The 21,030-nt window shown below is 43.5% G+C and overlaps 1 protein-coding gene across 9 annotated transcripts in view; it reads right to left on the reverse strand.

Annotated features, from left to right (window-relative positions):
* LOC148517798 (RING finger protein 112-like) overlaps positions 1–21,030 on the reverse strand; it is a 74,346-nt gene that overhangs the window by 19,060 nt on the left and 34,256 nt on the right. For 4 of the 9 annotated variants that reach the window (XM_088478156.1, XM_088478155.1, XM_088478159.1 and 1 more), the window contains 4 exons: positions 7,860–7,933; positions 7,253–7,547; positions 6,643–6,837; positions 3,915–4,052 (listed from right to left, as the gene is read on the reverse strand). In XM_088478156.1, coding sequence (XP_088334282.1) covers positions 3,915–4,052; positions 6,643–6,837; positions 7,253–7,547; positions 7,860–7,882 — 651 coding nt within the window. In that variant the 5' untranslated portion in view covers positions 7,883–7,933. Of the gene's footprint in view, positions 1–3,914; positions 4,053–6,642; positions 6,838–7,252; positions 7,548–7,845; positions 7,934–17,684; positions 17,705–21,030 lie in introns of those variants that run through there. The other 5 variants (XM_088478161.1, XM_088478162.1, XM_088478160.1 and 2 more) reach the window with 4 other exon arrangements.

The raw sequence follows: 21,030 nt of genomic DNA on the forward strand, positions 1-21,030 counted from the left end.
GGAAACAGGATGCACCTGAGCTCAATTTTGAGCTTCATGGCAAAGGCTGTGAATACTTATGTACATGTGATTTCTTATTTTTGCAAATTTAATTAAAAAAAAAACTATCAAAAAAACTTTACACATTGTCATTGTGGGGTATTGTGTTTAGAATTTTGAGGACAAAATAAATTTATTCCATTTTGGAATAAGGCTGTAACATAAAATGTGGAAAAAGTGAAGCGCTGTGAATACTTTCCGGATGCACTGTAGATATGAGATACTGTAGAGAGATAGATAGATAGATAGATAGATAGATAGATAGATAGATAGATAGATAGATAGAGATAGAATAAAAAATGGAAAATACATATATGCGCACAAGTCTCATGTTATAATATAGTTGAAATATTGTATTGTTAGAAAAAAAAAACCTAATACATTATTCATATTACCATATGTTCGTAAGTAAGCAGTGGGGGGTGCTACCATGGACAACAAAGACGTTTACAATACAAAGACAGGTGTAGAGAAGGTTCTTTTCTGGTGCACTCAAATTAATAAAATATAACCTTTTTTTTTAACAGTAAAATACACACATCAGAAACCGTCAAATACATCAGAAACCGTCAAATACATCAGAAACAGTTAGTGAAATAATAAAAATATAGAAATTTAAAATAAAGAATGAAAATGTGTTTTAAAACCGAAATTCAGTCCCGTACAGTCACCACTTCATTGTTTTCGTGGATGTAGAAGGATGTCCGTCTCCTTCACTTAACTGTGGATCACTAAATGTAATAAATACTAACTCCTCTGATACTGGACAGCGTTTTATTCCTTCCGTCTCTATATTATTATATTGTACATACAATTAATTGTATCTAGATTAAATTCTTCCCAGGGAGTATCACTTAATTCTTATTATGCTGAGGATACATTTGTCAGAATGCAGCGTTATTAAACAAATGTTCATATATTAGAATTATCACATTGATATTGTATCCGTTCAGCAGATCACATTCTCTGGCAATTCTCATTTTCCTTCCAGATAGCAGTCTTACGGGTCTATTTACTAAGCAGTGTTAGGAGACAGAGTGAAAAGTGATAAGGTACCAGCCAATCAGCTCCTCACTGTCATCTCACAGGCTGTGATTGAAAAATGACAGTTGGGAGCTGATTGGCTGGCACCTTATCACTTTTCACTCTGTCTCCTAACACTGCTTAGTAAATAGACCCCTTAATTTGTGACACTTGTACATCTCTGCGCGACTGAGCCTGTAAACGGGGCTCGGTGTGGAAAAAAAGCTGCAGCTGTTGCATCGTAGCACTTGGCGTGCAAAAAAGACACCCTGCACTAGCAGAGTCTCACAGGACCGGGTGCACTGGGCAGGACTCGCTCAGCCGGTGTTGTATTATTTGATTGTTAAAAAAAAAAAAAAAAAAAGACCTCATATATGTAACAATTACATACATACAAAACCCTTGGATGGCTTCTTCTACGGTCCAAGTAGGCAATACTATGGTCCCGGTCAGGGGCGTATCAATAATGGGTGCAGGGTGTGTGGTGCAAACGAGGGCCCGCACCACACACCCAGCACCCATATAGTCTTTATACTTACCTGTCCGTTGTCTCCAGAGTGCTGGCCAGCGCTGCAGAGCAGCAAAAATCACTGGGAAAATGTCGGCGGCCATTTTCCCGGTGACTTGCGCATGTTGGCATGGGCGCCATTTTCCCAGAGACCAGCGCATGCCCCTGGTCCTAGTATAATAATAATAAAATGTACTGAGCCCACCGGACATACACTGTACACTGTGGCCTTGATTCAAACCCGCTCGCTGCCGCAGGCAGCTCGCAGGGTCTGTGGGCGTTTTTTTTTGTCTCCAGGCCGCTTGCAAAGCTGTGGGTGTCCACCCACAGCTTGAGCAAGTGGGCTGGAGACCGTCGCGATTATGGCGACCATCGGGCTTGCGACGAGACGCTGGGGTAGGGTCTCAGCTGCTGCAAGCCCGAGTGGGCTTCCTGCTCTAATAGAGCAGGAAGTCCATTACTGACATCACTAGTGATGTCAGTAGGTCCTCCCACAAACGCAAGGCGTTCCTAAGGGAATGCCTGCGTTGTGTAGCCACCCCCCCACCCGCCTACAAAACGGGGCGAGCTGTCACTCACCATCGACAGCTGCCCCAGCTTGTAGCCCTGCCAATATCGCAGTGGCCAAACATTGAGTCACTTGCGAGTGCTGTGCGCTAGCGAGTGGCTCTGAATCAGGCCCTGTGTACAGTACCTAACGCAAAATAACCAGTCACCATGGTCATTGCCATAGGTATACATTTGGAGGTGCTGATTGGCTTACAGCTGACATAGCAACTGTTCCCACATTCTCAGCCAATCAGTGATTCCCTTATTCAATCCTATGGAATGACCACAAGTAACTGGTCATTTCAGGTTTAGGCACTGTACAATATGTACAGTGATGTCCGTGGGGTCCGGTGGGCATTTTTTTTATTTTCCAAAAACCAAGGATGCCTACATGGACCCAAGAGGAGACCACCCAGGCGTCTGGTATTATTTTTTTTAAATAAAATACTAAAAGCATGCGATGTGCGAGTACTGTCTTTACTTTAATATTTTCTTTACAGGTGGTCTACAGGGGCAAGCAGGCCCTTTAAGTCCAGGCATGCCGGCAGTTGTTGATCCTCAAGTGACAGCATGCCAGGGCTGGCTTGCTGAGACCTGTAGTCCGCCTGTATAGAACAATATAATTAACTATTATTTTATTATTATCCATGTACCCAAAAAGCTTTTAGTTCCTCAGGAGGGGGGACACATTTTATTTTTGGGACCCTCACTTCAGAGGAATTTCAGCCCTAGGCAGACAAGTTTGGGGCTGGGTGAAGGTATGGCTGTGTGTCTTCCTGTTGTAGCATCAGCCCCCATGGCTTGGAATATAGGGGGAACCTATATCAGGGGTATTCATTCAATAGGTTTACACACATACTAATTGCAGTCATCACAGAGAGTAAATTATTAATGTGCATTACTCATTTACTAGGTCAGTGGTCTCCAACGTTAATTGAGGTGTGAGCTACTTTAGAAAAATTAAACCTCCCGAAGAGCTACTAAAATTGTAGAAAAAAAAAAATCTGGCTAATGACCGAACAATTAAAGGTAATTTAGTGAATAAAACAAAAAAAAAATGTTTCATAGAAAATAAAAATGCATTTATTGTAGTTTGTAGATAACATTTAAGCACAGGCACATTTCATTGTTAATTACCGGCTCCAAGGAGGTACGTGCAATTGAGGAGCAAAATATATTGGCAGGGCTGCTGTGTGATTTTCCGGCAGGACTGGAGACATTTTGGTGCCCTGTGCCTGAAAGAGCATTGGCGCCCCCCTCAATTTTCAAAGGGACATAATGCACCCAAAAAAGGGGCATGGCCTCATGGGGAAGGGCCAGGGAAGAGATAGGGGAGGCCAGGAGATGCTGGGGATGAAGTAAGGGAAAGCTACAAGCAAGAACGATAATAAACAGAAATATGACAGGTCCAAACAGCGCCCCCTGACCTGTGGTGCGCTGTGCGATGGCATCGGCCGCACTACCCTAGCTACGGCCCTGTCACTCGCTCCGCCATAGCATAGATGCCTTGGGTGGTACCACAGGAAAGAACATCTGGTGATTGCTGTAGAGGCTGCGGCAATCACCTGACGTGCGTCCCTGTGGCTCCACCCATGGTGTCAATGCCGCGGTGGAGCACACACTTCAGAGGTCACTTCCTCCTAGTTTACTCGGCAGTACTGCAGCTAGGTGAGCTGCTACCAAAATGAAGACCGCGAGCTACCGGCTGGAGACCACTGTACTAGGTGAACATAACTATGAATTCCAATGAGGCACAAATTATATGCGAGAAGACAGAACAAATACATAATCTCACCTTGTCCCCGTTCCTCTCCAAGATAAAGGGTCTGTTCCACATCCATATCCCCTTAGTCAGGCTGTCCGTCCCAGCTTTCCATTCAAACCCTGTGAGGGAATCATTAGGTTCTCCCAGGCTGACCGGCTGACCGCTCTCCTATAGGAGGGAACACAGAAATGTATCTATTTTATCTGCCATTGTGCAATATAATTCTGTATAATGATGCACAAAACAAGTCACAGTGACAGTATACAAAACAAAGAGGTCTAATGTACTATAAATAACAAAGCCCAGGGGCCGGATTACTAACACTAAAATGTGGTCAAACCTCAGAAAACTGCATTCCAAATATGTATTAAGCTCCGGAAAGCTAAACTTTCTGGAGCTTGCACCCTATAGGCAACGTCATCTATAGATGATGTTGCCTAATAAAGACCATGGGCTTCTTTTCAGATAATTATCAGAAAAAGATTCATTAAGATCTCTCCCCGTGACCCCCGCGTTTCGCACATGTGCAGAAGTACTCCCAGGACATCAACCCGGACGGTCTCACTCTGCAAAGGACAGATCATCGGAAGAGATGGCGATTACAGTTTTAAATGCAAATCTACATCCATACAGCATTGATATAAGCCACTATGCATGTGGTTAGTAATGGGATACAAAATGTGATCCTTAATAAATCCCACCCCAGGTCAGTCAGTGGTAGACTTTAGAAAATGGGTAGATGAAGGCAATCAAATACCAACTCCCCATTCTCCTTGCAGCCTCAGTAGCAAAATGGCAAATATTCTTATTAATGCATTCCTAGATTATAAAGACTAGAGGTTATTACTGATGTCCTCGCTGCACGGGACACAGAGGTCTGAGTGACATACACTTGAGATTTAAATGACAAATATTGTATCACCTATACTGAACTGCTACATGTATGGTCATGTGATTTAAGATATACGCTGTTGTGTAAGTAATTAATATATATATATATATATATATCTATCTAGACCAATGCAACAGCACACTCCATCCAGATAATCATCAGCCACGGTGCCCACTAGTCACACAGATAAATATATTCCAATAAGCGGCACTCAGTCAGTTGAGCTGCCGAGTCTGTGACTGGTCAGACCTGGCACAGATGAAGCATGGCTGCCTGCTGTGAGTCGATGTTACCGATGTTTACGCTGTTGTACGTCGTAGTATGGATATGAGAAGGGAGCAGTGGGCGTCGCAATGCTCTGATGCGTTTTGGAAAGCGTTAGCATATTTAGCAACTGCGATCCGTGAGAGAATGTTTTTGTGTACGCATTATCGTCCATCTCTAAATCAGTCCCCATTATTTTATACAGATATCGGCACAGTGATTGTATGTTTTCTAAAGTATATACAGCCGTGGTACAGTAACCATTAAGCAGGGAACACGGTGAGGTTTGCATGTTATTTAAATAATGAAAGACTGGAGTAGACGTGGCCTAAGTAGCGTCAGGGAAGGTGTGCATGCGATTATACAATGAGGTATGTGAGGAGGATTACACAGGTAAGGAAGGTGTGCATGCGATTATACAATGAGGTATGTGAGGAGGATTACACAGGTAAGGAGGGTGTGCATGCGATTATACAATGAGGTATCTGAGGAGGATTACACAGGTAAGGAAGGTGTGCATGCGATTCTACAATGAGGTATCTGAGGAGGACAACACAGGTAAGGAAGGTGTGCATGCGATTCTACAATGAGGTATCTGAGGAGGATTACACAGGTAAGGAAGGTGTGCATGCGATTCTACAATGAGGTATCTGAGGAGGATAACACAGGTAAGGAAGGTGCGCATGCGATTATACAATGAGGTATCTGAGGAGGATTACACAGGTAAGGAAGGTGCGCATGCGATTATACAATGAGGTATCTGAGGAGGATTACACAGGTAAGGAAGGTGTGCATGCGATTCTACAATGAGGTATCTGAGGAGGATTACACAGGTAAGGAAGGTGTGTATGCGATTATACAATGAGGTATGTGAGGAGGATTACACAGGTAAGGAAGGTGCACATGCGATTATACAATGAGGTATGTGAGGAGGATTACACAGGTAAGGAGGGTGTGCATGCGATTATACAATGAGGTATCTGAGGAGGATTACACAGGTAAGGAAGGTGTGCATGCGATTCTACAATGAGGTATCTGAGGAGGATTACACAGGTAAGGAAGGTGTGCATGCGATTATACAATGAGGTATGTGAGGAGGATTACACAGGTAAGGAAGGTGCGCATGCGATTATACAATGAGGTATGTGAGGAGGATTACACAGGTAAGGAAGGTGCGCATGCGATTATACAATGAGGTATCTGAGGAGGATTACACAGGTAAGGAGGGTGTGCATGCGATTATACAATGAGGTATCTGAGGAGGATTACACAGGTAAGGAAGGTGTGCATGCGATTCTACAATGAGGTATCTGAGGAGGATTACACAGGTAAGGAAGGTGTGCATGCGATTATACAATGAGGTATCTGAGGAGGATTACACAGGTAAGGAAGGTGTGCATGCGATTATACAATGAGGTATCTGAGGAGGATTACACAGGTAAGGAAGGTGTGCGTGCGATTATACCATGAAGTATCTGAGGAGGATTACACAGGTAAGGAAGGTGTAATGATACTGTATCTATAATATTATTATTATGTGCACAGACTGTATTACACTGTAATAAGGACCCATCCAATACCCAGTCAGTGTCTGATCCTCACCAGGCTGTGAAGGGCTCTCAGTATATAATTCATCAGAGTGGATTTGCCCCGTCGCGTCTCCCCGATCACACAGATGAGGCACAGGGGGTAATCCGTAACCTCACTCTCCAGGAAGTAGCTCTGTACGGCGGATTCATCCAGCTGCAGCCGACCCTGCGGATCAGTGTAAACCAGCGGAACAGCAGACGCATGAGCCTGATAATAGAAAGACAATTAAACATTCCCTGCATTTAGTATTTTCTACTCTGCAGAAATTATTCTTTTCCCCACAACCCTATCTCCACATCTACAGCAATACAACCATTAATTCAGTCAGGGGCAGATGTATTAATATGCCCGATTTCTCAGTGCTGAGAGACATACTTCATTGCTGCTTATCGCAGAGGTGCAGGATGTCTTAGTGCTAAAAATGCATTAAACAAAATAAAAAAGTATCTGCTTACAGTATATCACATCAGCCAGGCATTGATGCATCAGGTGCGGCAGCTGGACTTACAACTGGCCACGGCGTTATTAAAAGGGGCTGAAGGTGCCACTAGAGAAATCGTTGATTTCTGCGTTTTCATAAATTTTGGAGAAGCGAAAATGCTTCATACATTGGCCCACTTACTATTCTGCCTATATATTTAGCTTTTTCTTCCTTTACTACAAGCTGGACCTTTGTAACCAGATGTTGGAGCCTATAGGCCGGTATGAGCTGGTCTTTGGGACAGATACTCCGGCACTCTGGACAGCGGTATTCTTGTAGCCGCACGGTGTCCCAGTAGGAGGCGATGCAGGCTCTGCAGAAGGTGTGTCCGCAGGCGATAGAGACTGGGTCGGTGAGCTCCTGGAGGCACACAGAACATGTAATATCCTCCTCTAGCTTGGAGAAAGATGAGCCGATGTCCAGAGGCATGGTAGCCCTAATGCGGGAGAAACTAGAATCATACAAGTGGCACGACACAAAACTGCTAACACTAAAGCAGAAGCACAAAAGACATCTATAACAGTTCACAGACATACAGTACACAGCAAATACAGGAACAAGAACTAAGTAATCGGGATACTAATTGTGGACTACAGGTTGTAAAGGACTTTGATATTTGAATGGTTGCTAAGGGAGCCGATCGCCTTATCGCAGGACACATACTAGGGAACTAGATATTTACAGTAAAAAGAATCAATATGAAGCAGGAAAAGGAAATCACCCAAAAAGTTCACCTTTTAAAACTTACGGCTTAGTGCTGATGCTTCCCATGAGATGTGAGGGCCCGGACGTCACCCAGGGGGCTGAGGAACCTGTTGGTCACTTGGATTATTCAACAAGAATGAAATTAGAGAAGTGACAGCAGAAACGAAACAGATAAGACAGACGGACACCCCCTCCCTCAGTAAGAATCCAGGTTACACGTGACTATCGGTGTTCATTTTTCAGCCATGACATCATCAGTCTGTACACACACACACACACACACACACACACACACACACACACACACACACACACCTCTCTTCTACCTACCAAGTGATATTTGAAAATACAGCCACATTTTTGTCTCTGCCACACATTTATCATACATTATGGGAATGAAGAAAACTGAGCTCTGAAAGCGAGCCCAGGACCAATGGCATCCTGTAATATTGTATTATCCTGTGTTATTCCTGTAGTATTGTATTATCCTGTGTTATTCCTGTAGTATTGTATTATCCTGTATTATTCCTGTAATATTGTATTATCCCTGTAATATTGTATTATCCTGTATTATTCCTGTAGTATTGTATTATCCTGTATTATTCCTGTAATATTGTATTATCCTGTGTTATTCCTGTAATATTGTATTATCCTGTATTATTCCTGTAATATTGTATTATCCCTGTAATATTGTATTATCCTGTATTATTCCTGTAGTATTGTATTATCCTGTATTATTCCTGTAATATTGTATTATCCTGTGTTATTCCTGTAATATTGTATTATCCCTGTAATATTGTATTATCCTGTATTATTCCTGTAATATTGTATTATCCTGTATTATTCCTGTAGTATTGTATTATCCTGTATTATTCCTGTAGTATTGTATTATCCTGTGTTATTCCTGTAATATTGTATTATCCTGTATTATTCCTGTAATATTGTATTATCCATGTAATATTGTATTATCCCGTGTTATTCCTGTAATATTGTATTATCCTGTATTATTCCTGTAATATTGTATTATCCCTGTAATATTGTATTATCCTGTATTATTCCTGTAATATTGTATTATCCTGTATTATTCCTGTAGTAATGTATTATCCTGTATTATTCCTGTAGTATTGTATTATCCTGTATTATTCCTGTAATATTGTATTATCCTGTATTATTCCTGTAGTATTGGATTATCCTGTGTTATTCCTGTAGTATTGTATTATCCTGTATTATTCCTGTAATATTGTATTATCCTGTATTATTCCTGTAGTATTGTATTATCCTGTATTATTCCTGTAGTATTGTATTATCCTGTATTATTCCTGTAATATTGTATTATCCTGTGTTATTCCTGTAATATTGTATTATCCTGTGTTATTCCTATAATATTGTATTATCCTGTATTATTCCTGTAGTATTGTATTATCCTGTATTATTCCAGTAATATTGTATTATCCTGTGTTATTCCTATAATATTGTATTATCCTGTATTATTCCTGTAGTATTGTATTATCCTGTATTATTCCAGTAATATTGTATTATCCTGTGTTATTCCAGTAATATTGTATTATCCTGTATTATTCCTGTAATATTGTATTATCCTGTATTATTCCTGTAATATTGTATTATCCTGTGTTATTCCTGTAATATTGTATTATCCTGTGTTATTCCTGTAGTATTGGATTATCCTGTATTATTCCTGTAGTATTGTATTATCCTGTGTTATTCCTGTAGTATTGTATTATCCTGTGTTATTGCTGTAGTATTGGATTATCCTGTATTATTCCTGTAGTATTGGATTATCCTGTATTATTCCTGTAGTATTGTATTATCCTGTGTTATTCCTGTAGTATGGTAAGCAAATCATTTAAGCCAACACCTATAAATAAAATGAAAAACCAGAACCCATGAGTTCCAGGGCCCCCAGAATTAGTAAATTTATCCGGGTAGCCCCCTGACAAGTGATTCAGAGACCTATTTACTAAACTTTTTTTGAAAACAATGCTGTTACTCTAGGGTGCGGTGAAAACAATGCTGTTACTCTAGGGTGCGGTGAAAACAATACTGTTACTCTATTGCGCCGTGAAAACAATGCTGTTACTCTAGGGCGCCGTGAAAACAATGCTGTCACTCTAGGGCGCCGTAAAAACAATGCTGTTACTCTAGGGTGCCATGAAGACAATTCTGTTACTCTAGGGTGCCGTGAAAACAATGCTGTTACTCTAGGGTGCCGTGAAAACAATGCTGTTACTCTAGGGTGCCATGAAGACAATGCTGTTACTCTAGGGCGCCATGAAGACAATGCTGTTACTCTAGGGCACCATGAAGACAATGCTGTTACTCTAGGGTGCCATGAAGACAATGCTGTTACTCTAGGGCGCCATGAAGACAATGCTGTTACTCTAGGGCGCCATGAAGACAATGCTGTTACTCTAGGGCACCATGAAGACAATGCTGTTACTCTAGGGTGCCATGAAGACAATGCTGTTGCTCTAGGGTGCCGTGATTCAAAAAAGTTTGGGAGCCTCTGGGTTAGTAGTGTACTATCTCTCACAATTTTATCTCTCTCCAGCTTTGATACATACAGTAGGCCCCTTACCCCTAGATAACTAACGCCACACACGCACGTTAGATCAGTCAGAAGTAAAGTAATCACGTAATCAGACATAATTTTGTAGCCTTACGACCATGGGCTCTTATCGCATCTCCACTAGGGTATATAGCCCCAAAAAAGCATTCCAATCTGCCCATTGTGTGGCGATAAAGGAATGCTAGTTCTGGGGCACATAACACAATTACTAATCAGTATTCCACCCCAGATAGGGTGATAAACATGGCCACCAGAAGATGGACACAGGGCACGCTAGATATCATTATTGAGATGTTTGTAAGTCCTGGACACTATGTCATGTGGCGTTATAAAGAATGAGATGGAAACGCCATCATACACCGTCGCACATTTCTGTGCCGCAATTAACACCTTCGCTTCATTGTTTTACGGGGTAGAAATATAAAAAGTATCCAAAAATGTTTGACGGACCTGTAGAAATAAGTATAATGAGTGTATTTTTGTGCATTGTAAGAACATTTCCTGACTTTCTATCTGCTCAGAATGTTGTCGTGGGGGTGGGGAAGCCAGACACGATACCACAGCTCTACACATAATAACTGCAGCAGAACATCACATCTACAGTAATGCTCTGCAGGAACCACAGCAGCACCAGGCAGAATACACTGGTAGCTAGCACTAATGATACAATACAGCTGCTCTTTGCTCTCAGAACTAGGGGTGAGCGGGTTCGGATTTCAGAAATCCGAACCCCCCCGAGCCGAGTCCGATCCGAGTCAGGCTCGACTTTTCCCGCCTGACTCGGATCTGAAATCGAGGCAAAACGTCATCATCCCGCCTTCCGAGTCTCGCGGGTTTTGGATCCTATATAAGGTACCCGCGTCTGCGCCATTTTCTCACTCGGCTGTGGACAGTGAAGAGGGAGGGTGGGAGTTAGGGCTGTGTAGTGTAGTGTAGTGTAGTGCTGCTGTTGTCCACTACTTCAAAGTCCATAGGGGCTGGCTGTGTTGTGCTGTGCTGCTGTTGTTAATAGGGGCTGTGTCCACTACTTCAAAGTCCATAGGGGCTGGCTGGACTGTGTTGTGCAGTCAGTTCTCCATAGGGGCTGTGTCCACTCCAAAGTCCTGTGCAGTGTCCCAGTCCTAAAGGGGTGCTGTAGTGTTGTCCAGGGGGTGCTCTGTCCATCAGGGGTGCTCCCCCCAAGTGCTAAAAAAATAATATATTTTCTGTGTTTGTGAATTGTGTGCGCAGTAGCCGTACGTGCATCAACAAACTAGTGCCAAGCGTGCGCCTGTGTCATAAGTAAAGGGCCGGCTGGCTTGACCGTTAAAGGGTGCTGTAACCCCCGAAAGTACACTCCAGTCCAAACCAAAAAAAAAATTATTTTCTGTGTTTGTGAATTGTGTGCGCAGTAGCCGCACGTGCATCAACAAAGTAGTGCCAAGCGTGCGCCTGTGTCATAAGTAAAGGGCCGGCTGGCTTGACCGTTAAAGGGTGCTGTAACCCCCGAAAGTACACTCCAGTCCAAACCAAAAAAAAAAATATTTTCTGTGTTTGTGAATTGTGTGCGCAGTAGCAGCACGTGCATCAACAAAGTAGTGCCAAGCGTGCGCCTGTGTCATAAGTAAAGGGCCGGCTGGCTTGACCGTTAAGGGTGCTGTAACCCCCGAAAGTACACTCCAGTCCAAACCAAAAAAAAATTATTTTCTGCGTTTGTGAATTGTGTGCGCAGTAGCCACACGTGCATCAACAAAGTAGTGCCAAGCGTGTGCCTGTGTCATAAGTAAAGGGCCGGCTGGCTAGTCCATTAAAGGGTGCTGTAACCCTCAAAGGGCACTCCAAACAAAATAAAAAAATATATTTGTTTGTGTTTGTGAATTGTGTGCGCAGTAGCCGCACGTGCATCAACAAAGTAGTGCCAAGCGTGCGCCTGTGTCATAAGTAAAGGGCCGGCTGGCTTGTCCATTAAAGGGTGCTGTAACCCCCAAAGGGCACTCCAAACAAAATAAAAGACATTTTTCTGTGTTTGTGAATTGTGTGCACTGTGGCTGCATGTTCATCAACAAAGGAGCAGCGCCAAGCGTGCGCCAGTGTCCCATAAGTAAAGGGCCGGCTGGCTCATTTCTTAAAGGGTGGTGTAACCCACAAAGTGCACTAGTCTCCAACAAAAATTAAAAATTATTTTCTGTGTTTGTGTGCGCCTTAGCCGCACGTATATATCAATATAACATAAATGGAGGACCAAACTTTCTCCGATAAAAATAAAAAGGGAAAGATCAAGAACCACTTCCTCCTAGTGCTGAAGCTGCTGCCACTAGTCATGACATAGACGATAACATGCCATCAACGTCGTCTGCCAAGGCCGATGCCCAATGTCATAGTAGAGGGCACATACAATCCCAAATGACAAAGTTCAGGAAAATGACCTTGAAAAAAACATTTAAATCATCTGAAGAGAAACGTAAACTTGCCAATATGTCATTTACGACACGGAGTGGCAAGGAACGGCTAAGGTCTTTCCCTATGTTCATGACTAGTGGTTCAGCTTCACATGACGATGGAAGCCCTCCTCCCGCTAAAAAAATCAAACGAGTTAAGCTGGCAAAAGCACAGTGAAGAACTGTGCGTTCTAAGAAGATATCACAAATCCCCAAGGAGAGTCCAAGTGTTGTGGCGGTTGCGATGCCTGACTTTTCCAGCACTGGACGGGAAGAGGTGGCTCTTTCCACCATTAGCACGCCCCCTGCAAGTGCTGAAAGGAGCACCCACAGTCCACTTGCTGATATGCAAATTGAAGATGTCACTGTTGAAGCACAACAGGATGAGGATACTGGTGTAGCTGGCACTGAGGAGGAAGTTGGCGAGGAGGATTCTGATGGTGATGTGGTTTGTTTAAATCAGGCTCCGGGGGAGACAGTTGTTGTCCGTGGGATGAAAAAGTCCATCACGGTCATGCCTGGGCAGAAGACCAAACATTCCACCTCTTTGCTCTGGCCAAATCCGGACAACAACTGTCTTGCCATATGTACCATATGTAAAGGTGAAATAAGTAGGGGTAGGGACGTTAACCACCTAGGAACATCCTCCCTTATACGGCACCTGCAGCACGTTCATAAAAAGTTACTGTCAAGTTCAGAAACTTTGGCTAAGACCGTATGCAGTCCAGGGACACCTAAATCCCTTTTTCCTGTTTTATCCAAGGAATCGGTGGATGAGGAGGATGAGGATGACATCTTGCCTCCGTAGAGCCAGTTTGTGCAGGGACACATTAATTGCCAGCTTGTTTTGTGGGGGCCCAAATGAACCAATCATTTCAGCCACAGTTGTGTGGCAGACCCTGGCGCTGAAATGATTGCTTTGTTAAAGTGTGCATGTCCTGTTTATACAACATAAGGGTGGGTGGGAGGGCCCAAGGACAATTCCATCTTGCGCCTCTTTTTTTTCTTTGCATTATGTACAGTTTGGGGCCTAGTTTTTCAAACTGCCATCCTGTCTGCCACTGCAGTGTCACTCCTAGATGGGCCACATGTTTGTGCCGCCCACTCGTGTCGCTTAGCATAGTCATCCAGCTACCTCGGTGCAATCTTTTGGCCATGAAAACAATATTGTGAGGTGTGAGGTGTTCAGAATAGACTGGAAATGAGTGGAAATGAAGGTTATTGAGGTTAATAATAGCATAGGAGCAGAAAAACACACAAATTCTGTGATTTAAACTGTTTTTATGCTTTATTTACAAAAAATACAGATCCAAAACACAAAACCCAGAACCCAAAACACGCAAGGGTGGTTTTGGCAAAACCAATCCAGATCCACAACACGAAGATCCAGATCCAAAACACAAAACACGAAAAGTGGCCGGTGCACACCCCTACTCAGAACAGGTTAATAAAACAGGACAGGACAGCTAAACACCAGCTTGTGTCGTATCTTTCAAGCTACCACGTTCTACTGGTAACCTTATATTATTGAAGCCACTTGTTTAAAATTAGCTTATCCAGTGAAAATCATGCAAATTCACTATACAGATGGGTCCTGCTACATCTTTGCTGGGTACGCAGCGAATCGCGCCACGCGAGGCTTGTGTATGCTAATCAATGCTAAGAGACGCCCACTACTGTTATCTCACATCCATAATACCTTGAGAGAGAAACTCTCTCGCTCCGGAGCGCGCTACAAAAAGAGCGGCTGTCAATGTTGATCGACAGCTCGCCCCTTTTTGTAGGCGGGCCGGGGTGGGTGGTTTCCAAAACTGAGGCGTTCCTGAAAGGAAGACCTACCGTTTTGTGGGCGGCCGCACTGACATCATCAGTGATGTCAGTGGGGAGCTTCCTGCTCGATCAGAGCAGAAAGCTCCCTGGGGCTTGCGAGTGCCCAGACCTAACCTTAGGGTCTGGTCGCAAGTCCCGATGGTCGCGATGGTGATCACCATCGCGACCATCACCCTGGTCGCTAGCTAAGCTTCTTGCGATCGCCTCTAAATGAGGTCCACAGTTACAGCAGCTCAGACCTTACTCAGAATTTGCTAACCTCGTCAAACGCAGTGAGTACTCAGACTGCGTATGCCGCCTCAGTGGCTAATTTATGCACGCCCAGGAAATGGCGAACAGGCACGCCTGCATTTCCCAGACCACTCCCCTGTCACCACCCCCAAATTCTCACAGTCTGTCACTCATTCTGCGATAGCTTTTATTCTGTGTGAGTGATCGCAAAGCGATCGCAATGCTATCATGTGCAGTATGTACCATCGACTGATCTGCGTACGCTGTCGTAATAGCGATCCATGATCAATCAGGCACAGTGTGTACTCAGCAGTACTGGTGTTCGTGCATGTGCACAAAGCTCCCAATGTCCGAGCAGGGGTGGAGGGATCCCAAAGAAGCCGTTATCACTACCCGACCTACTTCCCATAGGAAGAAGCAGGGGTACAGGGGGTATATTTGGAGTCTTTAGAAGTGGAGATGTTGCCCATAGCAACCAATAAGATTCTACTTAACATGTTTCTAGCACCTTTTAGAAGATAATAACTAGAATCTGATTGGTTGCTATGGGCAACACCTCCACTTCTAAAACTCTCACTTTAGTAAATACTGTATACCCCCTGGAATTAACACCATCTGAAGATGGCAAAATTTCCCGCTGTTAAGCTCTGATAATGTTGTATATTTGAAACTTAATGAATTGTATGGGGACGCCAGGCCAGAACATGACCATGATATCTCCTCTACTACCTTTGTAATGAATGGCCCCGTCCCCATGGCGAACGAAGCTCCGCCCACATGCTGGCCAAAGCTCCGCCCTCCTGGTCCACCCACAATTGTGTCCTTACATGGCACTAAAGCTCCGGTCATTAGATGCCCCGTTCATTCACCCCCCAGAGATTTCAATGTTGCACAGTGGTGACCGGGTGAAGTGCTAAGCCACCTCTCATTAGGTGCTCTCATCCAAGCTCCACTGTCCAGAGGTAGCTGATGGCAACAGTAATAAGGTACTGTACGGTTAGAGGGGAGCAGAACATCAGGATAGGTAAGAGATGGGGGAGGTATGAGCCGCCTGTAACAAGTGATTCTCTTTTGGGCCACATTTTCAGAGTGCATTGGAGTGTGCTCCTATAATAGGCAAATGTAGGAAAAAGTTTTATACTTGCCAACTCTCCCTCACTGTCAGGGAGACTCCCTGAAATAGTAGCAATCTCCCTGTCTCCCTGAAGAGTCTAGCAATCTCCCTCATTTCATCCTTACCCCCTTCATGAAGCTTTTATATTAAAAAACAGAGATATATACATTCAAATGGGATCATTAGTGTCATTTCCTTGCATTGGTTATTATAAGGCACAATGATCCCTATGAATTTCTGAAAAGTATTAGTGTGTTTTCATCAACAAACAGATCTTACTGACTGCTTTTGGGCTGGGTTACATTTGGATGTAAGTCATGTAAGTCAGGTTTAGGACACGCCTCTCAGATTTATCAGTACACGCCCATCACATGTATGACACGCCTCTCAGATTTATCAGTACACGCCCACTGTAACACGCACTCATAGGTGCTGCTTTCACAATCTCCCTGAGATGCTTTTTCAAAAGTAGGCAAGTATGGCGCAGACCCCCTGTGTTTTAATTTTGGATCTGTATCTCCTTCAATGTTTTGGATCTGGAATTGGTTTTGCAAACCACCCGTGTTTTGGTTTTGGTTCTGTATTTCCAAAAAATTATATAAACAGCTAAAACCATATAATTTGGGCCTGTTTTTGTTCCTACAGTATTATTAACCTTAACAACAATAAGTTTCAGGCATTTCTAGGCAATTTTAACCACCTCACAATATCGATTTCACTATTTTTCACCAATATAGGCCAAAGGCTGCAGCGAGCTAGCTGGCTAATGTAAGCAACAGAGCAGCGGCACTAACGCACGGCAGTTTAAAAAAATATACAATAGGGCTTCTATGAAACATTGCCACACAGCAGTTGCAGACAGGATGGCAGTTTAATAAACTATATTAATGTCAGTTGGCAATGCCCCAAAATGTGCAAAATGTGAAGGAAAGAGGTGCAAGATGGAATTGTCCCTCCCACCCACTCTTATGTGGGATATTATAAAGGACATGCACAGTTTAACAAACCAAGCACTTTAGCCACTAGGACTGACACTTTCGTGGCTGAACTCTTTGGTTTGTTTGGGCCCCACAAAACATTTTTTGGAAGGACTACCTTCAATTACTAAGGGGGAGGTTGATGATGAGAGTGTTGGTGGTGGAGGTTGCATGCGCTGGTCTAAACTGCTGGTAGCTGATACTGGACTGCTTGTTATTAATTTACAAATTATTATAATTTTGTTAAACAAATTGCATGAACTTGCTGCAAATGACGTAACAGGGAAGAGGTGGCTAGATGGTTAACGTCCCTTCCTCTGCTAACTTTGGCTTTACAAATGGAACAGATGCCTTCACAACTGTTGTCAGAATTTAGATTAAAATAATTCCACACTCAAGAAGTGGCTTTTCTGGCTTTCTTTTTATCAAGAGCAAGAACTGCTTTCACTAGTGGCTGATTTGCGCAAACATCTTCATCATCAACATTCTCATTAGCGTCATATAGGACACAAATTCCCCCCTCATCATCCTTTTGCACTTCCTCCACACTATCAGCCTCATTTTTTATTATTTCACCATCTAATACTAGCACAGCCGTCATGGTGTCAGTGATCTGCTGTGCAACTGGGTGACAGCTGTTATACTTACTTCCTCTATCAAAGGATTAATAGTCAATTATTTTTTAAATCACTACTAGTAGTAGTCTTGGTACCTTTCTGGGTAGCAGCAGCAACAGGCTCAAGGATCCTCCTGAGGAATCACGGATAGGAAAATTAAATTGTATGCAGGTCTACTTCCGATCATGGATGAGGATATTGATGATGATGCAGGTGTTGGTGGTGGAGATTGCAGGCACTTAGATCCAGAGAGAAGGGAGCAGCTAGGTGACACTGGACTGATTGTTACGTTTTTTTTAACCAAAGTTTCTGAATTTGAAAAACCCTTTTCAATTTGATGAATGCGCTGCAAGTGACGTTACAGGGAGGAGGTTCCTAGATTGTTAAGGTCCTTACCTCTACTCACTATTACTTGGCAATGGTTACATATGGCTTGATAAAAGTTTTCCGGATTTGGGTGGAAATGATTCCACACATGAGAAGTGGATTTTTTAGTCCTTTGCCCAGGCATGGCAACAATGGGATTTTTCCCACAATGGGCAACAACTGTAGCCTGATTTACAGTTTTTACACAAACATCCTCATCATAATCAACATCCATATCATCCTTGTTGTTATCGCCAACTAGATAAATATCCTCCTCATCCTCCTGGTGCAATTCCACAGAAGCATCCACGATTTCTACGTCAGCATGTTGACTTGTGCTGCTCATCCCGACATTTGCAGAGGGCACACAAATGGTGGAAGGAGGATCCCCTTAAAATACACTATTAGAAAGGTCAGGCTCACATATGGCAACCGCGGACACACTTGGACTCTCCTCGGGTATCTTTTGACTTTTCAGACAACACAGTTGGTTCCGGTGTCTTGCTTGTCTTAACAATTTAATTTTTTATACCTCTCCTACAAGCAAAAGGGCTTAAATCATCACAACTAGAACCACCAGTCATACATAAAGGCCAAGGCCTTATCCTTTTATTGTCACTTTGTGTAGTGAATGGCATACTGTCAATTTTTTTTGTTTCTCTAAAGCTGACTTAGCTTTAGATTTTTTTTTTCTTTAACAGGGTAAAGTTGATTTTACATGGCCTGACTTAAGCCCTGGTTCATCGGCCTTCGTAGATGACGTTGACGGCCTTGCATCGTCATCAAACTCCAAGAAAAAGGCCTGTACATCTGAAACGCATTGGAGCAGTTTATATGCACTGGCATTAATACACAAGAAATACATTGGGACTTCCTAACAGATCTACGCTAACCAAGTTGACGCGCCAGACAATCAGCGGTCACGTGACCAACAACCCGGAAGTGCAGGACACCAGCGATCGAGGAAGACGGTGCACAGAAAGCAAGATGGTGAGAAGTGGCAGCAGGATATCTGGAGCGCGAGTCAAATGTGAGTCTCCATCAAGAGGGGGTGTTAGACGGCCGGTTCACCAGAACCAGATCCATCACATTCCCTCCCCAGGCATCGACCAGCCCCCCTGCAGCAAGGATACCGGAGGACACCTAGAAACAGGCGCATCTTCGTGATCCCATCCAGAGGGGATAAAGGTCTGGCCAGGAGAACCTCTCATACTACCCCAGTTTCCCAGCTCACGCTCCCGAGAAGATCATCTCGGGCACCGCTGAGCATCTACTGAAATTAGGACCTGAGCGATCGCAACCGGGTCGATGGTGGCCCACAGCGCATGCGCACGATGGAGCCAGCTCCATCGTGCGCATGCGCAAGACCCGGCTAGCGACGGGCAATCCGCCGCTCCGGGTCTCGCACCAAAGGTGGGCAGGCCAGGGGGTGGCTGCCCAAATGGAGGCGTTCCCATGAGAACACCTACCGTTTGGGGGCGGCCCCACTGACATCAATAGTGATGTCAGTGGAGAGATTCCAGCTCTGTTAGAGCCGAAATCTCTCTGGGGCTTGCGGCCACGAGACCCTACCACAAGGGTCTCATCACAAGCCCGATGGTCGCGATGGTCTTGACCATCGCGACCATCATCATGGCCACTCGCAATAGCTGTGGGTGGTCACCCACAGCTATGCGAGTGGCCAGGAGGCCGTTCCAAAAAAAAAATAACCCGGCCCTGATTCAGAGCGAGCGCTCTGTCAGAGCGACCGGGTCTGAATCAGGCCATTATTCCTTAACTATCTTAAATCAGACTAGCGAGACGCCACAGTCTGTTTAGACTTTCTATCAACATTACCATTCATATCGGAATTATCTCCCAATACATTAAGAGACAACTTTATAAGATTGAACATTCTTTGGATTATTTTGGTTATATATGTTCTCAGGCTTCATTTGCATGTACCTATGTTTGCCTGTTTTTTATTGTTGCAACCATCACCTAAAAAGTAAAGATTCTGTTTTGTCTACACATTTGTTGCTCATTAGTATTACCACATTGATATTATCCTTTTTCCTCAAATAGTGACCTGTGATATAGCCATTATTCCTCAGTTTGACCACCCTAACAATGTATACTAGATTATTCTAGATTGCCATACACTAGACTAATAGTTTAAAAAAAGTTGAGCCCAGTATATAAGTTACTATTAATTTGCATCGTCACCATGACTGCTGCCGGCAGCTATAAGACTGGTATGTGGTTTCTGCTCTCCTGTCATGTGACTGTCCTCCATACTCACCGCGGTCTTACAGCAATGTCACCAAGCAATTATAGCGCAGCTAAGTTGCGACTTACTCACACAACCACACAAAAAAAATATATATATATGTATTTTTAAAACTGGGGAAGAGCACCCCTGAATGAGGCAGCACCTCTGCACAGATACATTGTTGATAAGTGTGGCTAACGTGTACACACACACAGATCTCTGTATCTCTTTGTATTACTGATCTGTGTCCTCTCTCACACTATATTATAACCAGACACTCTGTATACTCCCTGTATCTCTGTATTACTGATCTGTGTCCTCTCTCACACTGTAATATAACCAGACACTCTGTATACTCCCTGTATCTCTCTATATTCCTGATCTGTGTCCTCTCTCACACTGTAATATAACCAGACACTCTGTATACTCCCTGTATCTCTGTATTCCTGATCTGTGTCCTCTCTCACACACTGTAATATAACCAGACACTCTGTATACTCCCTGTATCTCTGTATTCCTGATCTGTGTCCTCTCTCACACACTGTAATATAACCAGACTCTCTGTATACTCCCTGTATCTCTCTGTATTCCTGATCTGTGTCCTCTCTCACACACTGTAATATAACCAGACACTCTGTATACTCCCTGTATCTCTGTATTCCTGATCTGTGTCCTCTCTCTCACACTGTAATATAACCAGACACTCTGTATACTCCCTGTATCTCTCTATTCCTGATCTGTGTCTTCTCTCTCACTGTAATATAACCAGACACTCTATATACTCCCTGTATCTCTGTATTCCTGATCTGTGTCCTCTCTCTCAC

This window comes from Taudactylus pleione, unplaced genomic scaffold (assembly GCF_031769625.1).
Source record: "Taudactylus pleione unplaced genomic scaffold, aTauple2 ptg000209l, whole genome shotgun sequence".
Classification (NCBI taxonomy): domain Eukaryota; kingdom Metazoa; phylum Chordata; class Amphibia; order Anura; family Myobatrachidae; genus Taudactylus; species Taudactylus pleione.